The sequence below is a fragment of the Aspergillus steynii genome (assembly GCF_002849105.1).
Source record: "Aspergillus steynii IBT 23096 chromosome Unknown P170scaffold_10, whole genome shotgun sequence".
Taxonomy (NCBI): Eukaryota; Fungi; Ascomycota; class Eurotiomycetes; order Eurotiales; family Aspergillaceae; genus Aspergillus; species Aspergillus steynii.
The window spans coordinates 1,300,972-1,324,884 of NW_020194407.1; the positions used below are offsets into that span (position 1 = coordinate 1,300,972).

Consider the following 23,913-nt stretch of genomic DNA (forward strand, 5'->3'; position numbering starts at 1 on the left):
TGCTACAGGAAAGAGGTCTTTTCTACTTATCTTGATTCCTAGATCGTGGGGGATAGAGGAATCCGATCAAAGGCTCTTGACCTGTGCTAGGCTTATTTTGAACCAGGAATGGGGCTCTGTCACTGAAAGAAAAGATTTTGAACAACTTGCCAACTAGCAGAAATTGATGACTACGTTCCTTGTTCAAATTAAAAATTATACCCATACTCCTCATATCTTCCAGGAGATAATCGGTTCTATTCCTTGTATTGGTGCTGCAAGTGCCGTTGCTAATAGCTTCCATGTTATTTTCTTTCCATACACCCAGACTCGTTTGCTGAAGCCTTTCAAGATCATTCTACGTTAATTGTACCCCACATTTCTTTTAATCTCAGTGTGATTCTTGCGCCGATATAAGCATAGCAAAACCCACTAGGTCAACAACACATGTACCGAACTATATACATTCATCCGAATCAAAAAACGAAAAACCACCTCTGTACCTAGCGACTCCTCATCTACAAAGACGGGTTAGCATTCTCCACAAGCTGCTCAAAGTATGCCTGTAGTACAGCGTCAGTAAATCAGACCCAAGTCCATTTGCAGAATATATTGCACAAAACTTACCTGGAACCAGGTGCCAGCCTCGGGAGCAGGCTGAAGGGCAGCATCGAGACCGCAGGTGGCATCATAGCGGTCCGCAGAGCTATCAGAGGTTCCGTCGCTCTCTCCGCCCGGCTTGATCCAGACGAAGGCGTCGACCAACTCATCGCCCGTGTCAGTCGTCGGGCGAGCGCCGAAGCCGGTGTTCTTGATGTTGCACCAGTCACCCCATTCGTTCTGGCCGGTGGGCTGGTTGCCGTTTCGTCCTGCCAAGGCGGGTTAGAGGATGAGGTTTTAATATGAGAGGATTGGGAATGGAAGTACCGGTGTCGACGATGAAGTGGGCGTCGAAGCCGGCGCTGGCCAGCTGCGGCGCAAAGTTGTTGATGTAGCTCTTCTCGTCACAGATCTCGTTCTCGGATGTGTACGACGGGCAAGAGTTGATGGAGAAGGCGTTGTAGTTGGCCACGTTAGTCGCCAGTCCACGAAGAGCATCGGGAGAGGATGCGTTCTTGTACACGGAGGCGTAGAGCTCGGCTGCAGGGCCGATGTTCGCAGGCCATCCGAGCCATCCAGCATGGCCTAACGTTGTATTAGTGAGATTTCCACTCCCAAAATCTATATGCGGAGCCGTGGCCACATACCAGCATCCAGATACATTGCGACATTGGGCAGGTTCAGTTGCGTGATCGCGTAGTTGGTGCACTCCAAGTACGCATCCTTGGCGTTGGCGCACTTGGGCACATCCAGATTGGTAACCAAGTTGGCCAAGCTGTCAGGCTCTGCAGGCTATTAGTGACAGTGTCCAATATATAATCGTTTGGATGGTACTTACCGATGACCAGGATAATCTGGGTGTCCGAGTATTCTTCAACGTGCTCACGAATAGCGTCAATGTACGCCTTGTACTTCTCCACGCCACCATCATCGATCGCATACTCGCCGTTACTGGCCAATGCAGCGCAGTCACGGTCGGGCAAATCATACACGACGAAGATACCAGCGACTGGAGGGCTGGCTCCGTCATCGTTTTGGGACTTGATGTCTTCCAGGAATTCACCCATCGTCGGGACCTTATCGGCCGTATCCCTAACGACCAGTTCGTCAGCAAACAAGTTGAATCATGAGAGTTATCTTTGAGGAGCATACAGCCAGTGGAACGATGGCACATCGGCAGCGGCGCTGGCCTGTTCAGCCAGCGAACCGGTCATAGATGGAATTGCCAGGCTTTCCACCTCGGACTTGTAGTACGGGTTCACATATTGTTTCACGCCTTCAAAGGGATTGCCCTCTGCGAAGCTACCCGTGGGGGTAGGAGAGCTCGAGGGGGGATTCGACGGAGAGACCGTGGTGCTCGCAGCAGGCAAGGCCTTCACGGACGAGAAAAGAAGGGGGAGAAGAGCTGCAAGAGCCCGCATGTTGACGGTCTGCATATTGAAAGAAGAAATGCCGGAGTCGTTGCTGCTGTATTGGCCTTTTCACTTCTCAGAAAGAATCGAAGCTGGCTGTTACCACTGTCAATGCCAGACTTTCAACGACAATGGCCCCCTATTTATACCAATTGCTTCATACTCGGTGACCCTCATCTCAACGCTCCGACTACCAGAAGGAACAAGGAGACGGATGAAGATAATCGGCTAAAACCAAGCCATGGCAGAGTGGCTCCAGCCGGCATTCAGAGCGACTGTAGGGCTTAATCCAAGGCCTCCGATCCGTTAAGACGGACTCTCCGTCTCCGAAAGGGCCGAAAGGGGGATGATCATCATTACAAGGCTGTCCCTCGAATTCTTCCGGAATTAGTGTCTGGTTTGATTCCCTATAGATCAAGGAGATCTGCTTTTTTTGTTCCTGACTCATTTTACGCAGTTCGGGGAATGGCCGCGAAAGGGTGTTGATCGAGTTGCTGCCGAAAAAGCCATGGAATCTGGAGATGTGACGCCCAACAACGCCACGGAACGCCATGGCGCCACCAATGTATTTATTCATAGCCCGTAAGGATAGGGTCTTAATCGCAAGGTCAACAAGCGTGAAGGACTGTGGGGTATACTGGGGTTTGGGGTCTTTGCGGGGTGAAAGAGCAAATTAGGTAGGCTATACTACCGAAACAGAACCCGTTTCATCTATAGGGCTACTGGCTTAGGGCGCTGGGATTTAATGCTCTCATTCGAGATCCACAACGACACCATTGCCAAGATGGGGTGCCAATTGACCAGATTTATAGTATCAAGCGCTTGTTCGACTTGGATTCGGTCCTGCGGCCCGAGTTTCCAGAGTCCTCGTGGATGGTCTTCATTGGACTGTTGCTCATTGCATCCATCATTCGTAAGAAATACCAAGAAATGCTTTGAATTATTTTTTGGTTTATTGACAAGGTCGATGTGGTATCAAAGTATGACCTTCCCGCTTCACATTGAGCTTTATACAAAAGAAAAACAAATGAATGTTTAATAAAAGGTCAGAATCCAAGTGAATGCGTGTATCCTCAGTCCAGCTAATTGTAGCGCGTTGCGTAATCACATTCCGCTAGAAACCTGTGGATCCCTTCGACTCCATCGTATCCAGAAGAGCTTTCGGGGAAACCGGCGCTTGAGACCTCTGGGAAAAGGGCCCGATCACCAAGCTCACTAACGTTGATACTAGAGTATCCAGACGATGATGAGACCCACGGGTTTTCAGCGAAAAGTGTAACATCCTCAAAACTGATCTTGTTGGCTGAACGTCCCAGGCCACTGGATGAAGATTTAGCTTTGTTCTCCGGGGACATCATGGCCTGCCAGTCGACTTCCTCCGGATTTCGTAGCTCCGACGGTTCCTGTCGGTAGAAATATTCTTCCATATCCGGGGAAGGGGGTGCACTTGGAGCGAACGGGAAAAGCAGAGCCATATCAGCGCCGGTGAAAGCATCGAAATCTTCATCTTGAACAATCTTGCCACGCTGAACCCCGACCTCGTCGCAGAGCCGCTCCACAGTGTCGGCATCGCAACCAGGGAACCGCACACGGATAGTCGATTTATCGTGAAGCAAGATAGGCAAGTCACCCAAAGCTGAGAGACGCTTAAGATCATTTAGCACAGCGGCTAGGTCCTTGAGGGCACGCGCAAAGTCGGCGGAGAGGAAATCCAGAAGGCCCTCCGAGTTGATCGTCTCGGACTGGAAGGCTCCGTTAGGATCAAACTTCTTCTGCAGGCCGAAGGCCGTGACAGTAGGTGAAAGCTGGAAGTCAATGAAAGAACCCGGAGCGGAGCGGGGGATGGCCATCATCTGCTTCTCAGCCTGATCCTGCAACTTAGTCACAGCCTTGTATTTCTTGTTTCCGCTGACGGAATCAATGCCATCGAATCGGACCTTCTGTCCGGACAAGAAGAAAGCTCGCATTCCCACAGAGACATTATTGATAACCTGGGCTGGGGCCGCCGGGCCATGAGAGAAATACCGCGCACCCCCAACGCGGCCAGCACCAATGGCATAACCGCCCGCTGTACGACACAAAGTACCACCGGTCAAGTTTGGGCGGAGGGTTGAGGCGAATGGCGCACGACTTGTGAGACGGCTGATGTTCGAGGCAACCTGCGATACCTGTCGGGGAGCCTTACCACCCTGGAGGCCAGACCGGATATAGGAGACGAAGGAATCTGTGGCACGAGTGGAGAAGTGGCGGCTCCGGGCTTGCCGGATCGCAGCAGCGCGGCTGATGGGCTGTCGAGGATTGATACGAGCATACGCTGGTTGAAATCGAAGGGAGCTCTGTTGGACAGGCTCTGGAAATTTGGTTTTGAAGGTTTTCCAAGCCTTCTCGTAGGCAAACCTGCGGCCGGTCAGCAGGGGGAAGTATACCTAGGGCGGGAGTGATTGACTGACCTCGCTGCTCTCCAGAACTTGGGGAGCAGCAGGTGCCCGCTAGAAGGCGGCATCCTGGTGGTGATGAACAGAATAAATTTAAAGAAGATGAACGGATGGAGAGACCATTCCTAGGATGAACCGTAGATGGGAAAGAGATGGAGGATGGCGGATGACTGGGTGCCTGATGATGACGGCACCCTGTGGCGGTGCAGCACCTGACCCGGGCGCTTAGTCATCTCAAGCGGAATAACTCCGTAACTAGTCCGCGCGGAGTTAACGTACTTGCCCAACTACAGCGTACCAGTACTGCGCGGAGTATCGCTTCAATGCGAGGTCGTTTCTTCTGATTTCTGACCCACATTCATCGTATTTACCAGTTCAAGTTTAAAGATCCTGTTCTAAGTTTTTTATCCGATCCTGCACGTTGCTAACACCGGGCCTGCTCTTATCAGTGGACCCATGATCCGAACGATCCACTCCACCTGGCTACTAGATTTGGATGACGACTGTATAACTTGTTCGGTGGCATTTATGTGAACGAAACATGATGTTTATTGAAATTCACCCAACAGAAGCCTTTCAAAAAGCCTCTGTCCTGTTGCTACCCCCATTAAAAAAAGAAAGAAAAGAAAAGAAAAAAAGAATACGGCGAGGAAACATATCTCAAAATATATTTACAATTGAATTCGGAATTTTCGTCTAGATACGTGGGATATCATAAAGAAGCATTTACTCATCATCGCCGAAGAAGACCTTGATGGGGAGCCAGGCATCACCGCAGACCTTGAAGCGGTCCTTCAGGTTGTCAAGCTGGTTGATCTCGTCGGCAGTCAACTCGTAGCCGTCCAGCTCGAAGTTGGCATCAATGCGAGACTTGCTGACGGACTTGGGGATGACACTCCATCCCTTCTGCAGACCCCAGAGAAGGAGAACCTGCTGGGGAGTGCGGCCCTTCTTCTCGGCCAGCTGCAACAGGGTAGGGTCCTTGTACAAGGGGGAGTTGGTGGAGCCCAGGCAGGAGTAGCCGGTGGAGTGGATGCCCTTCGAGGTGTTGTAGGCAACCAGCTTGGGCGACGGGTTGTTGGGGTGCAGCTCAATCTGGTTGACGGCGGGGACGATCTTGGTGCTGGGGTCGTTCAGAAGCTTCTCCAGGTTCTTGATTCCGAAGTTGGAAACACCAATGTTCCTGACCTTGCCGGTGGCAGGGAGCTTCTGCATTTCTTGCCTGGAGAGAAACGACTGCTGTCAGCTGGCTTGTTCTTCCGTGGAATCCAGTTCACGGGAAGGAAAAGATGAGATCCTACCAAGTCTTGATGAAGTCCCAGTCGGGAAGGTGCTTCGACAGGTCGTTGGGGTCAGTCGAGCTGGGCCAGTGCACCAGGTACAGGTCGACGTAGTCGGTGCCGAGATCCTTCAGAGAGGAGGCGATGCCGTCGGCAACGCGGTGGTGCCAGGGGTTGTCGAGCTTGGTGGTGATCCAGATCTCGCTGCGAGGGACGCCCGAGTCCTTGATACCAGCACCGACTTCAGCCTCGTTGCCGTAGGCAAGGGCACTAGAAGCGGGATTGTCAGTATATGGATCACGATGCTAGACAAGCTGAGCAATCAACATACGTGTCAATGTGGCGGTAACCCTTCAGGAGAGCATTCTTGACAGCCTCGCGGACCTCGTTAGGCTTGGACTGCCAGGTACCGAGACCAAGGGCAGGGATCTTGTCCCCGGTGTTGAGGGTGTAGACCTTCCTATCATTCCAAACAAATCCACATTAGTCCAAGTGCTGCGTAGGGGGGGTAAACAAACGCCAGATCCTGTACAAGACGGACACTTACTTGGTGTGCTCAAGGTTCGACATCGTGAATAGCTGTGGATGGAGAGGGTTTTAGAGATTGGAAGAGAGATTTGGTTGTTGAGGATAGAAGAAAGGGTCCAGCGGACAGGGGAGGAGGTGGGCTTTATAACAAGGATCCGAGAACCTCGTGAGCCTAAAAACACGCATGATAGGAGGCAGGTCCATCCAGCACACCCAGGGCGGGATGATGTCGACGGAGGGGCAACTCGCGCCTCAGCGTTGCCCCTCCAAGCAGAAAAGTGGGGGGGCCGTCGAGGGAAATCTATGGCCAGTAAATTACCCGAGCTACCGTCCCGATTTACCCAGCCAGGACATCGGCGACAAGGCACGCAATGCACTGGGGCCAATGGGTGACTCGGGACACGAGGGGCGGCTGCCCGGGTGATTGATCCTGGAACCAAAACCGAGACTGTGAGACATCGACCACGGGGTGCAGGTTTGGGGAAGTCAAAAGAGGAGGAATCCAGCGCATTTTGCCTAAATTCGCGTCTCCACCCCGGAGCGGGTCGGCCTCAGGCCAGTCGGGCAAAGACAGCGCCTCTCACCGCCCGATTCTGCCGACCCTCCTGTCCACTCGAGGGGCTCCGCTCGCGGAAACTCAGTCTCTCCGGTTTTCCATTGTCTTCTTCACCTCCCTATACTCCGGAGTGGTCCCGGCTCATTGGTAGTCCGCAGCGCATTCCTTGCCTTCCACGCGGTTAATTTCCAATCCCCACTACCAATTGGTTGGTTTCCCTTACGTGTCGACTCTTGTTGAGTCCGTTGACTAACGATTACCTTCTATCCGGCAGGTTCCTTGACTCCAGTCGCCCTCCCCAGCACAAAATGTCTTCGGGGTTTGTGTCTGCTGGGACAGACCAAGAACCCGTCGAGCGGGACGACGAATGGCTCCGCGTACAACATGAGCTTGAGGAGGAGCGAAAGCGCAAGGCCGATCTAGGCAAACAGGATGGCGGGAAAAGCTTGTACGACGTTCTGCAGCAGAACAAAAGTGAGTCGAGTCATTCGCGGGGATAAGGCTCGACTTCAAGGCTGTGCGGACGCTTTGGATTGACATATTAGGGTGATTGTTCCTATGGCATGAAGTGGCCAAGCAGGAAGCCTTCGAAGAGAAGATCAAGTTGAAGAACCAATTTCGCTCCCTAGATGAGGATGAAGTCGATTTCTTGGATTCCATCATGGAGTCAACACGCGCCCAGGAGGCCGCGGTTAAAAAGGAAACATCCGAGCAGCTCGAGTTATTTCGCCGACAGCGGGAAGAAGCAGAGAAGGCTCTGTTAGAAGATACGTCGGCAGATGTCGCGCCAGCCGCTGAAGGGGAGGACTGGAAAATACCGGCCCGCAAGAGAAGACGAGAGAAGAACAAGGAGTTACTTCTTCCTGGTAAGAAACGCAAATCTACAAGCGAGGTTGCTGGTGGATCCTCCGCTTCAGGAGAGTCCAAGTCCGCCCAAACTACGAGGAAGCCGGAAGAGGCGCCCGGGTCTGTGTCGGCTCAAAAAGCTACACCCATAGAGACGCAGAAGTCTCCAGTGGAATCAACAAAGACGATTAATCCCGCAAAGAACACGCAAGGTGCTGCGTCGGATCAATCAGAAAAGAAGTCAGAGCCAGCGGCGAAACCGCCATCGCTGTCTCTTGGCCTCGCAGGATATAGTTCGGATTCGGAATAAGACTGCTTATCCAACTGTCGGATCTCTTGCAATTTCTTTCTTTGACTTCAATTGCGGACCCCTTGCGCATCATAACTCCATGATTTCTACAATTGGGATCCGGCTCTACCCATTGACCGGATTGCTCGCGGGTATGGGTTTACTGGTAAGGACCAAAAAAAGTCGACAGTGCAGGCTCCAGCGATCAACAGACCACAACCAGCGCGAGGTTAAATTCGTCTAAAATTCTCTCATACCAAAGAAAGCATTAACCCAATATATGATTGAAACCTTTAGCTACCTCTTAGGCTGGTCGCTCATTGAAATAGCCTAGTCAATTCAAACATCTGAACATAATTTTCTCTGGAATATTCAGCGCCTTCACGGTATGCGGTATACTACGTGGTATGTTTGAGACATGAGACATCCGTCTAGAATTGATCTTTTCCTCAAGTCATAAATATGCTTGGACTTCATACACAGGTATTAGAGTGGACAATATTGCACCAATTCAAAATCTCAGAACGGTCGTTGTGACTGTTTGAGAGCCTGATCTCTCAGGTCTTCCATGCGTCCGGCGGCTCAGTTGAGAGGGACTGCCAATTACTCGCCGCAAACACCACACGCTCATCCGCCAACTTGCTCTTTCTGTCATGCCATTCGCCATCTCCTTCATTCTTTGTGGGTCACATAGGCTTCTTGCTTTTCCTCTTGCTCTACCACCTTGCGCTCCAAGTCGTGTGGCAGGTAATCCTCCTTCTTGGTTCCCGGCACAATCCAGGGCGAGTTGGTGAACAGATAGTTCATCTCTTCCAAAGGCAACTTCTTGGTTTCCGGCAGCAGAAGCCAGAAGAAAACCGCATTGGTGAAATTGCAGATGATGAAAACGAAGTAGTATTGGTATTTAATGGTGTCCATGGCCAGGGGCGTCACCTGGCCGATCATGGTGTTGAAAGCATAAGAGGTCATGGTGGCCAGGGAAACACCCTTGGATCGGGTTCGTGTGTCAAACACTTCGGCCGGGATAATCCATGACAGAGGACCGCAAGTGCACGAGAACGAGAAGTTGTACAGCCAGGTCATGATAATAAAGCCCCAGTGAGCTCCGGTGTTGTTGACCTCGGGAGGGAATTTGGCGAGCAGAATGCAGGCAATGATGAAAGTGACCATGTTACCCAGGTTTCCTGAGATCAGAGTCCAGCGACGACCGAAACGATCGATGAACATCATACATAGAAACTGAGCAACCAAGGCAATGATCGAGTTGATGGCCTGGTAGCGCAGAGTTTCGTCGCCCTTGATGCCGATTTGCCCGTAAATATCCACCGAATAGTATCTGTTGTGTGAAATCAATTAGTCCTGCAGCCCCAACGTCTTGAGAGGGCGAGTCTAGCTAGGCAGGCACTTACTGGATAGCCGACACACCAGTCATCTGCACCGAGGCCTGCAGCGCGCAGCAGAGGAAAAGCCGACGGAAGGACGACCGTGATGTGAAAAGCTCGAGGTATGATTTCGCTTCATGTTCGTGCTCGAACGTGACGGCCTCCTGGATCTGGTTATATTCCGCACGGACCCAAGGGTCGTTTTCATCTCCGTGGGCGTGAAGCTTCGCCAGGGTTTTAAGTCCTTTCTCGTGGTGTCCGTGGTCAATGAGCCAACGAGGCGACTGCTCAAATGTCAGAGACAGCGAGATTGCGGGTAGGGTAGCTCCTATCTTACCTCGGGGAAGAACATGATCAAAATACCTAGAAACACGGCCGGCACGATTTGCAAACCAAGAGGTACCTGCCACTGAGCGTTGTTGGTAGGGGCGAACCCGATATAGGTACCGTACGAAATCCAGGCAGCGCATAGTGAGCCCACTCCCAGCATGAACTGCTGCAGCGCTGTGACTCGGCCTCGAATGTCGGGATGGCAAATTTCGGCCTGGTATAGGGGGATAATCATGGTAAGGAAACCGACACTATCTATTGTCAGAAATCGAGCCTCTGTTTTGGGTGTTCCACAGAGCTTACCCTAGACCGGCCAAGAATCTCCCACTGTATAAATAGTCCACTGTTTGGGCTCCAGTCTGGAGGCCTCCACCAAGGACAAAAATGACACAGCCGAGCGAGATGGTCCATCGTCGCCCCAGCATGTCACCGGAAGGACCAGCGAAAGCGGCGCCAAAGAATGCGCCGGCAGTGAACAAGGACACTACCAATCCACTATCCAATTATTAGAATACCCTCTTGGGTATACTATATTCTGCAACTGTTTGAACGGTGCAAACACTTACGTCTCGGTCGAATTTGCCTCGAATTTCGAGGTGAAGGAGTGACTGGCAATGACCTCGGCGATAACACCCAGATCATCTGTGGAAAAGCAATGTCAGTGCCCACTTCGACATGCACCACCCGGGTTGAATACATACATCCATAAAGAAACGATCCTAGGGAGGCGAAAACGCCGACCAGGAACTTGAAGGCCGGTTAGTTTGGGTGTGAGGGATACTTCGTCGGACCGGGACTTGCCTGATACCATGACGGAGAAAGACGCATGGTGGGCTCAATATGGGGCTCCTTCTGGGCCTCAGCGCATTCAAAGTGCTAATTCCCCAGACACTCAAAAACAGGATGAATTGTGGAGGCAGCAATGGGGTGGGAGGGTCCGCTCGTCTTTTTAACACTGTCCGGGGATCGGATGCTCGCCACCAACCCATATTTAAACCCGGGGATTTGGACGCGAACGTGATCAGGTCCCTTGGGATTTATTACTCATGGCTCACGAGAACCAGTCCAAAAATTAATTATCATCGTTCTATCCGCCGGAGAATCGACCGAAACTGTGACTTTCTGCGCCATCTCCAAGGAAACAAATCCCCGACCCAACTCGAATTGTACCCAATAGAGCTTCCGCAGCAACATGCCACGACCTATCACCATCTAACCGCGAATAAGGATTCGCACTAACCCCATGGCACGCTAAATGCCGCTTGACCTTTGCGGGGTGTAGCCGACTGGGGTGAGGAGAGACGCTCATCAAAGCTCGCGTGCTGATTGACGGAAGATCTCGTGGCGCTGCCTCGGCTCCAACACCAAGACGACGGCGCCGTCCAAGACTGTCATCTTACACCATCAGCTCATGATTTCCTATATCGCCCCGTGGCCTGGAACAACCCCGCAGGGGATTTGCCCAATTCATCCTCATGGCTTGCGCTGAAATCGGAAACATTAATATTAGCCGTCAAGTCGCTTCCGCCACAACAGCTTGGTCCTTCAACAGGTCATCGTTCAATCCCATAATTCCTTTCTTTTTCCCAAGATTCCTACCAATCACCGGTATTTGAGTTCATTGCTTTTACTGCTTAAACGCTTTTGACGGCCGCATCGCATCAACCATGACCACCTTCACGCAGCTCAGTGACCAGGATGCGCCTAGTCTGGCCATCCACCCAACCCGACGCATTTCCAAGATCAACCCTAACATCTATGCGGGGTTTACAGAGTAAGATCCGGACTTCTCCCCCCTTCCAATCCTATAATGTCGTTCCAATCGTGTGTATGGCGCTCTGACACGTGGTGACAGGCACATGGGCCGCTGCATCTATGGCGGCATCTACGACCCAGGTAACCCCTTGTCCGATGAGAACGGGTTCCGGAAGGATGTCCTCGAAGCTTTGAGGGATCTGGACATCCCTGTCGTCCGTTACCCCGGTGGTAACTTTATGGCGACGTATCATTGGATCGATGGAGTTGGACCCAAGGATCAGCGACCTTCGCGGTATGTTTCATCTTGTATTATCTCCTGTCCCGGTTGATTTGTAGGCCGTGCCGTCTCTCTATCTACCTTGCGCTAGTCGTCATCGTGTGACATGCATTGCCCATGTGGGTGCTAACTCTAATGAACATCCAAAGGCCCGAGCTTGCTTGGCTGGGAACAGAGACGAACCAGTTCGGCACTGATGAGTTCCTGAAATGGTGTGAGGTTCTTGGAACTGAGCCCTACTTCTGCCTAAACTTCGGAACTGGTAAGTGTTCAGCCTCCTATGTGGTCATGAACTTGAATGCTAACAATCTTTCCAGGAACTCTCGATGAAGGTAAGACTTTGTCTTTCTCGGCTCATCTCCATGGCGTCCGGTCTAACTCAGTTCTAAACAGCACTTGCTTGGGTTGAATACTGCAACGGCACCAGAGACACTTACTACGCCAACCTCCGCCGTAAGAATGGTCGCGAGGAGCCGTACAACGTAAGTCGCTCGTCCCCTTTTCTTCTCGTTAGTCCACTGGTGCTAATAATTCGCCCATCTAGGTCAAATACTGGGCCCTTGGAAACGAGACGTGGGGCCCGTGGCAGGTCGAACAGATGACCAAAGAAGCATATGCTCATAAGGCATTCCAATGGGCAAAGGGTACGACTACTCCGGCGTCAAACCACTCATGATCACGTCAGTAACTGACTCTCTATTGCAGCCCTGAAGCTCCTTGATCCCTCCTTGGTGCTTGTCCTCTGCGGACAGGACGGTACTGCATCCTGGGACTACTACACTCTGAAGCAGTGTCTGCTTCCTGCTCACTCTCCCCTATCCACCAGCACCGTCCCCCTCATCGACATGCACAGTATCCACCTGTACACTTCCTCCTCATCCCACCTGCCCAATGCCACTGCCCCTTTGGCCGCAGAGCGCGCCATTGAGATCACATCCTCCCTGATCGATCTCGCACGGATTGAGAACGGCGTCCCGCCCGACCAGCTCCGTCCCACCATCTGCTTTGACGAGTGGAACGTCTGGGACCCCATCCGCGCCGAGGGCAGCAAGGGCGCCGAGGAGTCTTACACCCTCTCTGATGCTCTCGCCGTGGCTGTGTACCTCAACGTCTTTGTCCGCAAGAGCAAGGACGTCGGCATGGCCTGCATTGCTCAGACTGTCAACGTCATCTCCCCTCTCATGACGACCAAGGACGGCATTATCAAGCAGACCACCTGGTGGCCGTTGTACCTCTTCTCCCGGTACATGCGCGGCTGGACCATCAGCGCGCACATCGCTTGCGGTGTCTACGAGGGCGAGACCTCCCCGAAATGGGTGCGCGGCGTTAAGGACACCCCTTGGCTGGACGTCAGCGCCACGCTGGGCGAGGACGGCTACGTCAACGTGGCTGTGGTCAACATCCACGAGGAGAAGAACATCGAGACCAAGCTGGAGGGACCTGCCGGTGAGGTTGCCGTATTCACGGTTACCGGTGACAGCGTCGCGGCTTGCAACATGAACGGAAAGCAGGAGGTCGGCATCACCGAGAGCACCTGGGACGGCAAGGGCGCGTACGTGTTCCCTAAGCACTCGTTCACCCTGCTCCGGTGGAAGGCTTAATAGGGATCTGTCTGCTACTTCCTATGAATCATGAACACGCTGCGTTATCTAGAATTAAATTAGACATGTTGAAAACAAGAAATGAAAACATCATATGACCCCAAATATTCGTACATCCACCTTATCTTGGCCCTCGCAGCCCTTCGGATATTATCCTTGGTCTAACCATATTAACCGAAGTTGACATCATGCACGATATCATCTTCACCCACGTAGACGTTTAGCCTGCAATCCGACAATATTAGCCAACTATTCGCGGTTTCCCCTCTCTAGGGAGCATAGCAAAAAGGCGTGAAACCCACCGATCCGGCCTATAATCCATCGTCATAGCATCATTGGGCTTGAGAACTCGATGTGAGCTTGGTAGATCCTTCTTCGCGAACGTCTATACAGCGAGATAAAAGAGTCAGCCCTCACCTTGCACCAGAGCCTTGGAATAGCAGAGAACAGAAGAAATTTGAAAGAAAGGGGGAAAATACGAACATTAACATCACTCGTCGACTCGCTGATTTTCTTCCCCGCCAGCTTCGTGAGCCATTCCTGCTTATTGTCCGCGTCGTTTGCCGAAGCGTTGGTCATTCCGGGGACGACGAGGGGCATGGTGGTGTGGAATAGTCTATTAGACGAACGGGTTTTTGGCGTTGAGAAGAATGGTTTTTGATACACGGGTGAGGTCAATAAGGGAAGTTTCATGAGATCGTAAGATGATCGATGAGTGGGAAGACGGGAGATGAGGAAGAAACGGAGACGACGTACTATATATGCCTGGTTCTGGAAGGCGATGACGTCGGCGGATCGGAGTGCCCGTTTTGGTTTAGCGTCTGGGGTGTCGTGATCTGCCGGCCCGAGTTTAGTCATCGTATTATTTCCAGTGCCATACACCGTACAATACATCTTTTCTCTATAAGGTACCTATTCTTCTTCTCTTCCTCTTCCTCTTCCTCTTCATCTCAATCTGCCAACATTCCGAATCAATGACACAAATACCCTGTCTGGTTTATCCCTCAAAGGCAATGCAATACCTGTTAAACGCCGATCGAAAAGGAAAACCATTGACTAAGAAGACATCTACTAGCGAGGGACCCTAGGATCGCTCAATATGTTGACCGGCTTTGATAGCACCGTTGATCTACCACTATGTTTCGTTCCAATACCACGTGTGCCAGAGTTCCATTATTAGGCTTGTGATGTGGAAACAGGAAGCAGCGTTGGGGAGACAGTCCCGGGGGCAGCTGCCTCGAACACGCTGGATGCTCCTCGAGATGTCAACAAGTAATGCTCAAAACGAGAACGGCGCTTTTTCATAAGCTGTTGCCCCCAGCATCGCTCCTTAATCAGTATACACTTACTGCATTGCTAATATTGCTACTGGGGCTCGATCTGCAGTTCAGCATATGTCAATTTATTACCTGCATCTCATACTTCTCCTGCAGCCCGACGGAATCCTGCAGTAGCGTCAACGATGTGGCAAAGATCCAGAGCGTCACGGCTCTGGTGGACAGAGAACTGGAAGCCTGTTGATTCTGCCACTCGCGAAAGCCGGTTGAAGAGATTTGATGACCGATACGATCTTCATACGCTTGCAATTCGAGCTCCTCCAACACCGACCTCGGCCAGCAACGCAACCACTACGAGCAACCTACCTTCGGCACCGGCAAAAACTCACCATTCCTTGGTCCCGCATTGGAGCTATGAAAAGAACTCAATCGCTGTAGCGATTGTTATTTCCGTTGTGACGGCCATAGCCTTCATCACGCTGGCCATTCTCTTTGTTCAGAAAGTCCGCAGGAGCTGGAGGCGTCATAAACGCGAGATTAAGGACTACTCTGGCTCCAGGTACCGTGTCTACTACATGAACGACAGCGCTGAGAATGGAGGGCTCGAGGACAAGTTCAGTCGTGAATCGGTCATGTTCGGCAAGGATGATTCCGCCCCTCAAGAGTATTTTGTTGAGCAGGAGGGTGATGTAGTCACTCGAGTATACCGCGCAGGAAAGAGTGATTCGACACGCACATTCGATTCAGTTGGCAAACCCCGGGAACAGCAGCAAGAGCAACAACAGCAGCAATCAGCCCCAGAGCAGCCAACACCACAGGAAATTCCGGTGGAGACGGTCAATGCCATCGACCCGGTCGACCCGGTCAACCCGGACGAACCTGTATCTGAGGCGCAGCCTGACACCGTGTTAACCGTTCGTGAGAATTCTAAATCCATCTCTCAGCCTGTAGTTGTCGTGCCTCCTCCCTTGGTGCACGTCTCCTCGTCGGAGGCAGCCCCAGTCACACAGCCGCCAGATCCGCTCCCTGAAAAACCATCGTTCATTCCAAAAACTCGAAATGAGGCAAGAAGAAGTCTCGTCAAGCTGGCAGCCGACGCAGGCTTGTTGTTCCGATTACCTTCGATCAAGAAAACCACGTCACCTTTTTATCGACCTTAAGGCAAGACGACGTGTGCTCGTGTATATGCACTCGGTCAAGAATTATCAAGCAGCTGTTTAGCTGAAATAATGGAGCAGAAATACAGGGGGTTGAAAAAAAAAATCAAGAATGTGACTTTAATGGCACAATTATGTTCATGCTTTTGCATACCCTCTTTGTTTATTCTTCTTTTTTCTCTTAGTCCGATGCCATGTCATCGTCAGTTGGTGTTTTTACTTGTATTCTTCAAAAAGAGCGCACTTTATAGCTTTTGAATTCATTGTGGTTTGGCCTGGTTTTTTGTGAAGACTGGCATGTGTTCCAACAAAATACGGGTGTCTCTGCGCTGTTTATATATTGCATACCCGAATTGCCACCCATAATGCAAGGACATAACTCAGGAATCAATGTTTCTCATTATATGCGATCTTATTTCGGTCTCATATCATCATTACAACAGAACACCACACCATAGAACAAAACAAAAGGCAAAAAGGTACAGACGACAAGTACAGAGCGGCAAGGGGGAAAGAAAAGATAGCGAGTACATCTACAGCGAAAAGCGAAAGAAGTCAATGTTGAAAAAAAGAAGGAGAGAGGGAGAGAGAGGGAAAAGGGGAGAGAGACATATCTATCTATAATACCATCCACACATGAACAAATCACAAATCACATAGGAGGCAGGGGAAAAAACAAATCTAACTCAAAACCTTAGGTAGATTTAGCCTCGTGCACGTTCCTCAGACACCTTTCCAATCTCTTCCCCCGTTCCTTCTCCCGGACGATGGTCGCCCTAACAAAGGAGCGAATGGCGTCGCGGCCGACTTTCTCGCGCCAGGAGGTCCAGCCTGCTAGCTCGCTGACGACCACGTCCTTGTTCCAGGTGATTTCGCGGGAGACGCGGGCGATCTGGGCCTCGGATTCTTGGATCTTGGATTCGAGGTCGCGGACGGACTTCTGGCGGGATTCTTCGAGACCGGGAAAGTTGAGATTGAATTTACGGGGGAGGGAAGAGGAGACGAGGGAGGAGCGCGAGCGGGCCAGGGAGCGGTTGGCAGAGGAAAGAGTGGACATGAGGGAGATGGGGCGCGAGAGGGAGTGCAGGATGGCGGTCGTGGTATTGTCGACGGAGGTCAGGGAGGCGAGGAGCTGGAGGAGAGGCGAAGAGTCGGAGGATGAGGTCGAGAGGTACGAGGCGTAGCGGGCGAAGGCGTCGACGTGAGATTGCGGGAGAGCGTTGGTGGGTTCCTTGAGGGTTGATATAGTGGCCGAACAGAGGGTTACGGCGTCAGCCACGTCCGCGGCGGAGTTCTGGAGTGCATGTCCGTGGCGGATGAGACTGCGCGTGTTGGCGTGCACCGAACGGACCATGTCCTGCGCATGCCTGACGAACTGCTCCGTTTCTCGCATGCCATCGTTCGTGATCGGTTCGTAGTCATCGGAAATGGACTCAGAAAGAACCTGCGCTTTGCTACGAGACCGGTCGGCCATCATTTCTGGATGCAACTCCGGTACAAGGAAGAATTCCCAGAGCATTTCATGGGTTGCGAATGTGGGATGTGATAGCAGAATCTTCAGGAACCGATCGAGTTTCTCCTGCATGTCGTGAAGCACCGAGCGAGACGGCTTGGAGTGGATTTGGAAGGGGCTGCGGAAGTCCGATAATGAGGGCATGTACGAGCCTGGGTGTTCGATTGAAAGCCACTTGGCGAGATTTTCGAAGTCAGAGAATGTCCTGCGGCAGGTAGTCACGGTGTACGTCGTAGATCCGGGCCGAGACTCAGCAGCTTTGGCAGATGGGCTTGGGGCGCCCGATTTGAGCACAAAGCGCACCGTTGCATCCTCCACGAAGAATGACCGGACGACTGTGGTCACTCGACCGGATGGATCAATGGTTGCCGACGGGGAGTTGGAAATGAGGATCAGGTCATCAATTCGATTGCGGACTTCATCGTCTTTCGCAAGTTCGACCGCTGTCAGTCCCCGGGCCTCTTTGAGATGCACGTCCACTCGCGGATCTAAAAAGAGGATCCGTACTTGATCGATTCTGCCGTACTTGCTGGCCATCATCAAGGGCGTGAACTTCTTGTCGTTCGTGGCGTTCGGATCACAGTCGCTTTCCTGGAGGATGCGAATGGTGATATCGGGGTCGCTGACGATGTGCAGTAAGGTATTACCTCGCGAGTCAACGTGGCTGTCGAGATGCAGGGGCTTTCCATCTTCCTGGGACTTCTGGGCAGCCGTTAATGCCTGGTGAACCATCGATTGGTAGTCCGGGTGATCATAAGATCTACACAGAGCGAACAGCGGCGTTTGGCCATGCTTATCGCGCTGCCTCCAGGGGAGCAACCCTTCTAATCGATGCATGACTGACGGCGTACTGAAGAGATAGTGAGCCACGGTACGGCCATGGATGTCGGATTTCTGGAAGTAGGAGACCACCGTATCCCTGTCAGTGGTACCGAACAGGTAACTAAGCAAGACGTCCACAATTTCGGTGTGAGCCAGCTGAACGGCAGCGTTTAACAGGGTTGTCCCATCCATGTTGGTATCCACAAGGATATCCTCGAGGGGATAGTATTCTTCGAGACTCAGCAAGTATTTCAAAGCCTCTGGCTGGCAGCATTCAACCGCCATCATGGGGATGGAGTGGCCTGCAGGATCTTGTGTCTTGGTCAAGGTTTCGATGGAGCTGTCACCTTCTATCGTGCTCGTAATGGATCCCATTGTGGTTGTTCGCGAGGTCATCGATACGGCAGACGATTCGGATAAACTACGGACGTCCATGGAAACCTTCTTGACCGGGCGTTTGATCTCTCTTGGGGAGGTGGTTTCCCACGTTTTGAAAGGGAAAACGTGCGAAAGCGGAGGCACGTCTTGCGTATCATCCAAGATCGCCGACTCGCCATTTGTTTCGGCGTGCCCGTTCGGTATAATCAAGGAGCCTCGAGGGTGATGTGGTTGGTCGTCGTCTTCCGTCTTGAACAGGACGCTCTTGCCCTCGGGTTCGTAGGGAATGTCATCCAACGATTCGTGGTCGCCATTCGGTTCCAGGATGGCCTTCATGTCGGTGAGTCGCCCGCCCTTGGTAGCATTCCAAAGGCGCTTGTTTCGGATGCTGGCTCTTCGCAGGCCTGCGGAATCCGTCACAAGATAAGTCAGGACCGCTTCAAGAGTACTCAGAGCGTATCCCATTTCGCCACTGTCGACATCGTCAACGTAAATAAAATGCTGCATGTATAGGAGCCGTGCCTGCAGGTGCTTAACCTGAGACCTGATGACAACGATAAGCAATAACGAAACCAAAATGTCGGCATTCACCGTCACTGGAGACCGCTGCTTCTCGGACGATTGAGCATCCGCTTTGTCGTAGTTGCCCGGATACGAAAGGATCTTGATTGTTTCCAACAAGATAGTGAGCATGTCGTGAGGGCATTTCGCATCGAGCATTTTACGGAACTCTTCCACCGCTTTGCCTAGACGTTGCAGGAGCTCACGCTTGCCTTCACGCCCGCCTTCGACGGTGATCCCAACCTGGGAGACATCGATGTTGTCCATCTGGCGGATTCGCAAATCCAGCTCTGTGTCTTCGGGCTGCCGGAACCCACATAACCGGGGGAAAAGAAGTGTTTCGTGCACCTGCTCCGCCACATACCGCTCAATCAAGCGCTCGACCAGTGGCCCCGTGAGATCCGTCGTTGCCCCGAGGAAGGAGAGTTGTTGTTTGTCGACCAGCCGGAATAAGTCAATAGCCGCAGTCACGGCCGTTTCCAAACTGCGCCGCATGAGATCCTCGTCATCCTCAAAATACTCTTCGGAGTTGAAAGGAAGACCTTCCCTGAAGCGAGACGATGAACTTCGGATCGACGAGGCTTCATCATTCGTGGTGTCGTCCGAGCCTCGCTTTCCGTCAAACTCCGGTATCGAAGGCGAACGCGATGGGGGAGGGGGGAGGGGTTTTCCCAATTCCTTTCCAAATTCACGGAACAGTCTCTCTAGTCCGGGCTGCATTTGTCTTGCGATCATGGGAAAATGCGCGAGGAGCTCCCCAAAAGTCCGAATCTCCTTCTTTGGTGGCGACGAGGTAGGCTCCCCTGACTTGGCCCCCGGCCCCGTGGCAGCCTTGGCCGGAAGCGTTCCCGGCACGACAGCAGAGATGATCTTTCCGGGGTCGAAAGACCCGATCAACGGACGTGAGATATAGTAAATAAGCCATGGCTTGGAATCATTGCTCGGGGTGTAGTAGAGCGCATCGGACAGCAACTGGGCTTGCGTCAAAGACTTGAAGCCTAGATGGGTAATTCAGCATACATGCATGAAAGCGAATCGATTGCCGAGGAAGAGAATCGTCCTACCTTTGTTGCTGTAAACCGAGCTTTCCTTGATGATCACAGTCCGGCCGTTCGCCGTCGGGACCTGCTTTGCCTTCCCCCTACTATCCCGGACATTGGAATCATCCTTGGCTCCGGCCGGTCCATTGGAAGCGGGTATTCGCAAAGTATGGCTTCCCAGGAATTCCTCGGACACAACGAGATCGGAATAGAGGAGGGACGATTCACGGTCGCGGGAGCCGATCAGGGATTCTGTTACCGGAACAAGAAGAACCTAGAGAGCACACAGCGGGTCAGGACATTTGATCGGAGGCGATGATGACATCGAGCAGATGGGAAAGGTACATGATTCTCGATCGGCACGCACTGCCCCGGAACAGTGCTTCGGAAGAAGGCACGCAGGAAGGGGTTTAGAGGGTGCATCCAAACGGTCTTGGACGACGGCCCGACGAGGGAGCTCTGGTACTCATCAAGCCGTCTATATCAATCGCGACCAGGGCTTGCGCTGCTCGATCGGCACAGGGCGAGGAGCAGCTTCGGCGCATGTGTTTGCGGGGAAAGGAACGCGTGGAAAACACACGATCGAGGGAGGGATCAGGAAACACAACGCTAAATATCACTGCGAGCGAATTCGAGAGCAAGCGGAAGAGAGACGACCGGAGAATTCGCCGTCGAGATTAGGGTCGAGGGCGAAGAGGAGCAACGATTCAGCCTGCAGCTTTCGCGGAGTTGGAAGCTCCTGGCGCTATACCCGATTCGGCACTCCAGTTGGCTAGATTTATCCAGAGTCCAGATTCATCTCCAGAATACGGTATATAGACTTGGAATAGATAGAGTGCAATGCTCCAATCCTCCATGGATCTTATCAAATACCCGTCGATTTGTCCCGGGTTTCCCATTGGCTAGTATAATACAAACATCATGAACAAAACACAACCCGACTTCGACCGGGTATCAGAATTATCGTGCCCTTGTCTCCCAAGCACTCTATCAACACAGAATCTGTCCCCTGTCCGTCGCATCTACAGCCGGCGAACCCGCTGGCTTCGGGTACCACCGAACTTGAGGCGAGTCGCGTCCGACACGCCGCTCACCAGCCCTCGCACATTCCTCCCCTCGTTACCCAGCAAAACCTTCGTAAAAGCCTCGCGCCCCTGCTGGAATCCGCGGAAGATGATCTCCAATCGCTTGATGCTGGGTAGTAGGCCTCGCTCCTGCATCTGACCGAACACGTGGGCAGTCAATTGATATGCCGAGTCGTATCCTCCACGCTGGGCCTTGCGGAAGCCCAGATTACCACAGCCCATCGATAGGATCGGATTGCCGTTCGGACGGGTCAGGGTCAGGATAGTGTTGTGCCTATGCGAAAAGACATGGAGATGGTGCGGAGGAGCCCGGTCGGAATACGGTTGTTTGATCAGGTCGGCCTCCAAGACCTCGGCCATCCGGGAGTAGTCGCGAGTGACGCTCTGGTTGGTACGGATTTTCTCTTGCTCCATCATTCGAGTGATCGCGTTCAGTGGCGAGTTATCATTTGCCGCGGCGCCCGACTCCGAGGATATGTTCAGGATCTGTCGCTCCATCTGGCGGGTTCTGTCTCGGGCGTCCGAAAAGGTCTTCTGAGTCGTCGAGAAAGGTCTCACGGATCGAACCAGAGAGCCTTGAAGCTGGCAGGGCCGGGCCATTGACCTCGTCACCGTGTTCACGAAGGTCGGGTTCATTCTGGCGGGTGTCGGTGGTACCGAGATAGGACGGAAGGGACGGGAACAGGATAATAGACAAATAATGAAAACCAGCCACCGCACCAACGTGGCCGTAGTCAAGGACTAGCAGGGTATCGCAGATTGAATTGAAGCGCGGAATTGGACAACAGCACCCGTCGAGGATCGGGAAAGGAAGAAGTCGGGGCAAAAGGCGGCGGAAAAGGGCCGAATTTTCGGGTCTTGGCGCATCTCAACTTTTTCCTTCTGGTCTTCTTCTCGTCTTCCGTTCTGCGGCCGAAATCGCTTCCTCTTCTTCCTTCTCTTCGCTTCCCCACGCTGCTTACCCACCATCACGCCCCCCATTTGGCTCCCGGGGAGTTGCTGACTTCGATCTCTTCCTCTTCTTTCATCCTATCATCCCTTCTTCTCATCTAGATTCTCTCACCCACCTTCTACAGAGCATGATCTCGGCTACGAGGATGTCGGCTACCGCGCGGGCGGCCACCTTGAGATCTCAGGTCCCCAACCTGAAAGCCTCCTATGGCAACGCGGTCGCCTTGCAGCGGTCTGTAATCCAGTCTGCTTCTTACACCACATCGCCCGCAGCGAGATCCTCTCTACTTAACAACTCCGAACGTCCTGTATCCCAAATCCTCTCCCCGTACGCGGCTCTCCCGCTCACGAGGTCGTTCCACGCCGCCACTGCTCGCTGGCAGGAGCAGCAGCAGAAGCAAGAACAGCAGAAGGAAAACAAGTCCGAAGACACGAATCAGGAGAAGAACGAGGAGTCCAAGGACCAAGAGAAGGAAGATGGCAAGAAGGAGGAAGCTCCTCCGCCACCCCCTCATGGAGACAAGACACCCTGGCAGGTGTTCCGAGAAACCCTGCAGACCGAATTCAAAGCGTCTAAGGAATGGAATGAGTCGACCAAGGCCCTGGCGTCCTCGGCTCACGAGTTCTCTGAGAACGAAAACATCAAGCGGGCTCGCGCCGCTTACGAGGCTGCTTCGGGAGCTGCCTCCACCCGGACCTCGTCGGCGTTCAAGACCACCGGCCAGGCCATTGGTAAGAGTGCTGCGTGGACATGGAACACGCCTGTTGTTCAGGGTATCCGGAAAGGTGTCAACGCGACTGGTTCCGGGCTCGAAAAGGCCACTCGACCCGTGCGAGAGACCGAGGCTTATAAGAGCGTGAAGGATGCTATCGATGATGGCAGCAGCTCTCGCTACGGAGGTTGGATTGAGAAAGAGGAGCGTCGTAAGCAGCGCCAGAGGCGCGAGGAGCTGGAAGCCAAGGCTGGCCGCCGAGTGGAGCCCATGGTGGAAGATCCCAAGTAAGTATTGCGTCCGGAAGGAACGGCGTGGTTTGGTTTCTAATGTTATTACTTTTTCTCCAGCGCCGGTACCCACGTTACCCTTCACAAGGATTCCGCCTGGAAGGAGTCATGGCGCGACTTCAAGGACTCGAACCCGATGATGCAGAAGCTTTTCACCATGAAGGAAACCTACAACGAGTCGGAGAACCCTCTCATCAGTACCGCCCGCAGCATTTCGGACCGCGTTGCCGGTTTCTTCGCCGAGAACGAGACCGCTCAGGTTATCAAGAAATTCCGCGAGATGGACCCCAACTTCCAGATGGAGGCTTTCCTGAGAGAGATGCGCGAGTACATCCTCCCTGAGGTGCTCGATGCTTACGTGAAGGGAGAGGCCGAGACTCTGAAGCTCTGGCTCTCCGACGCCCAGTTCCATGTCTACGCTGCTCTTGCGCAACAGTACAACACGGCCGGACTCAAATCGGACGGTCGGATTCTTGACATCCGTGGCGTTGACGTCTCTCACGCCCGCATGCTCGACCCCGGTGACATCCCCGTGTTCGTTGTGACCTGCCGTACCCAGGAAGTCCATGTCTACCGCAACGTCAAGACAAATGAACTCGCCGCCGGCATGGAAGACAAGGTCCAGCTTGTCACGTACGCTATCGGTCTCACCAGGATACCCGAAGATGTCAACAACCCCGAGACCCGAGGATGGAGATTGATCGAGTTGCAGAAGGCGGCCCGTGATTATATTTAAAAAACTGCTACTGGACTTTTCTTTTTCTTCCTTCTTCGACGACTTCTATTTATTTCGATCCGTGTCTTGATTATCGGCAATTTTTTTTTTCTCATGAATTCTTTCCTCCCTTATCTA

At 52.7% G+C, this 23,913-nt stretch overlaps 10 protein-coding genes across 10 annotated transcripts; 4 read left to right on the plus strand and 6 right to left on the minus strand.

Annotated features, from left to right (window-relative positions):
- Window positions 1–497: 497 nt before the first annotated feature.
- Window positions 498–2,000, minus strand: P170DRAFT_430939 (glycoside hydrolase family 6 protein; the record flags this gene model as incomplete). Its single annotated transcript, XM_024847996.1, has 6 exons — window positions 498–542; window positions 607–848; window positions 907–1,164; window positions 1,227–1,364; window positions 1,418–1,671; window positions 1,732–2,000. The coding sequence occupies 6 exons, from the start codon at window positions 1,998–2,000 to the stop codon at window positions 498–500; spliced, it is 1,206 nt and encodes a 401-aa protein (XP_024699245.1).
- Window positions 2,001–3,073: 1,073 nt separating this feature from the next.
- Window positions 3,074–6,689, minus strand: P170DRAFT_459489 (uncharacterized protein; the record flags this gene model as incomplete). The annotated part of the gene is made up of 5 exons (XM_024851872.1): window positions 6,254–6,689; window positions 6,038–6,166; window positions 5,728–5,976; window positions 5,207–5,648; window positions 3,074–4,417 (listed from the first exon to the last, which is right to left on the minus strand). The coding sequence occupies exons 1-5, from the start codon at window positions 6,274–6,276 to the stop codon at window positions 3,074–3,076; spliced, it is 2,187 nt and encodes a 728-aa protein (XP_024699246.1). The 5' UTR covers window positions 6,277–6,689.
- Window positions 6,690–6,915: 226 nt separating this feature from the next.
- Window positions 6,916–8,211, plus strand: P170DRAFT_441386 (PSME3-interacting protein). Its single transcript, XM_024850296.1, has 3 exons — window positions 6,916–6,998; window positions 7,065–7,264; window positions 7,360–8,211. Exons 2-3 carry the CDS (start codon window positions 7,099–7,101, stop codon window positions 7,944–7,946), a joined length of 753 nt encoding a protein of 250 aa, XP_024699247.1. The 5' UTR covers window positions 6,916–6,998; window positions 7,065–7,098; the 3' UTR covers window positions 7,947–8,211.
- A 141-nt stretch (window positions 8,212–8,352) lies between these two features.
- Window positions 8,353–10,561, minus strand: P170DRAFT_394048 (sugar porter family MFS transporter). Its single transcript, XM_024846043.1, has 7 exons — window positions 10,439–10,561; window positions 10,339–10,384; window positions 10,204–10,279; window positions 9,941–10,132; window positions 9,645–9,888; window positions 9,335–9,591; window positions 8,353–9,261 (listed from the first exon to the last, which is right to left on the minus strand). Exons 1-7 carry the CDS (start codon window positions 10,463–10,465, stop codon window positions 8,598–8,600), a joined length of 1,506 nt encoding a protein of 501 aa, XP_024699248.1. The 5' UTR covers window positions 10,466–10,561; the 3' UTR covers window positions 8,353–8,597.
- A 634-nt stretch (window positions 10,562–11,195) lies between these two features.
- Window positions 11,196–13,338, plus strand: P170DRAFT_418417 (alpha-N-arabinofuranosidase). The gene is made up of 7 exons (XM_024847218.1): window positions 11,196–11,411; window positions 11,493–11,687; window positions 11,822–11,934; window positions 11,990–12,004; window positions 12,066–12,154; window positions 12,217–12,316; window positions 12,378–13,338. The coding sequence occupies exons 1-7, from the start codon at window positions 11,305–11,307 to the stop codon at window positions 13,271–13,273; spliced, it is 1,515 nt and encodes a 504-aa protein (XP_024699249.1). The 5' UTR covers window positions 11,196–11,304; the 3' UTR covers window positions 13,274–13,338.
- P170DRAFT_441389 (uncharacterized protein) lies at window positions 13,337–13,963 on the minus strand. The gene is made up of 3 exons (XM_024850297.1): window positions 13,757–13,963; window positions 13,576–13,658; window positions 13,337–13,498 (listed from the first exon to the last, which is right to left on the minus strand). Exons 1-3 carry the CDS (start codon window positions 13,871–13,873, stop codon window positions 13,444–13,446), a joined length of 255 nt encoding a protein of 84 aa, XP_024699250.1. The 5' UTR covers window positions 13,874–13,963; the 3' UTR covers window positions 13,337–13,443.
- A 772-nt stretch (window positions 13,964–14,735) lies between these two features.
- On the plus strand, window positions 14,736–15,710 carry P170DRAFT_430945 (uncharacterized protein; the record flags this gene model as incomplete). Its single annotated transcript, XM_024847997.1, has 1 exon — window positions 14,736–15,710. The coding sequence occupies one exon, from the start codon at window positions 14,736–14,738 to the stop codon at window positions 15,708–15,710; it is 975 nt and encodes a 324-aa protein (XP_024699251.1).
- Window positions 15,711–16,179: 469 nt separating this feature from the next.
- Window positions 16,180–20,689, minus strand: P170DRAFT_418419 (putative VPS9 domain protein). Its single transcript, XM_024847219.1, has 3 exons — window positions 20,367–20,689; window positions 20,046–20,295; window positions 16,180–19,979 (listed from the first exon to the last, which is right to left on the minus strand). Exons 1-3 carry the CDS (start codon window positions 20,442–20,444, stop codon window positions 16,402–16,404), a joined length of 3,906 nt encoding a protein of 1,301 aa, XP_024699252.1. The 5' UTR covers window positions 20,445–20,689; the 3' UTR covers window positions 16,180–16,401.
- A 134-nt stretch (window positions 20,690–20,823) lies between these two features.
- On the minus strand, window positions 20,824–21,847 carry P170DRAFT_441392 (mitochondrial 37S ribosomal protein uS11m). The gene has a single exon (XM_024850298.1). The coding sequence runs from the start codon at window positions 21,740–21,742 to the stop codon at window positions 21,044–21,046; it is 699 nt and encodes a 232-aa protein (XP_024699253.1). The 5' UTR covers window positions 21,743–21,847; the 3' UTR covers window positions 20,824–21,043.
- A 356-nt stretch (window positions 21,848–22,203) lies between these two features.
- tim44 (protein translocase subunit TIM44) lies at window positions 22,204–23,796 on the plus strand (the record flags this gene model as incomplete). The annotated part of the gene is made up of 2 exons (XM_024844876.1): window positions 22,204–23,057; window positions 23,121–23,796. The coding sequence occupies 2 exons, from the start codon at window positions 22,204–22,206 to the stop codon at window positions 23,794–23,796; spliced, it is 1,530 nt and encodes a 509-aa protein (XP_024699254.1).
- Between the last annotated feature and the right edge of the window lie 117 nt (window positions 23,797–23,913).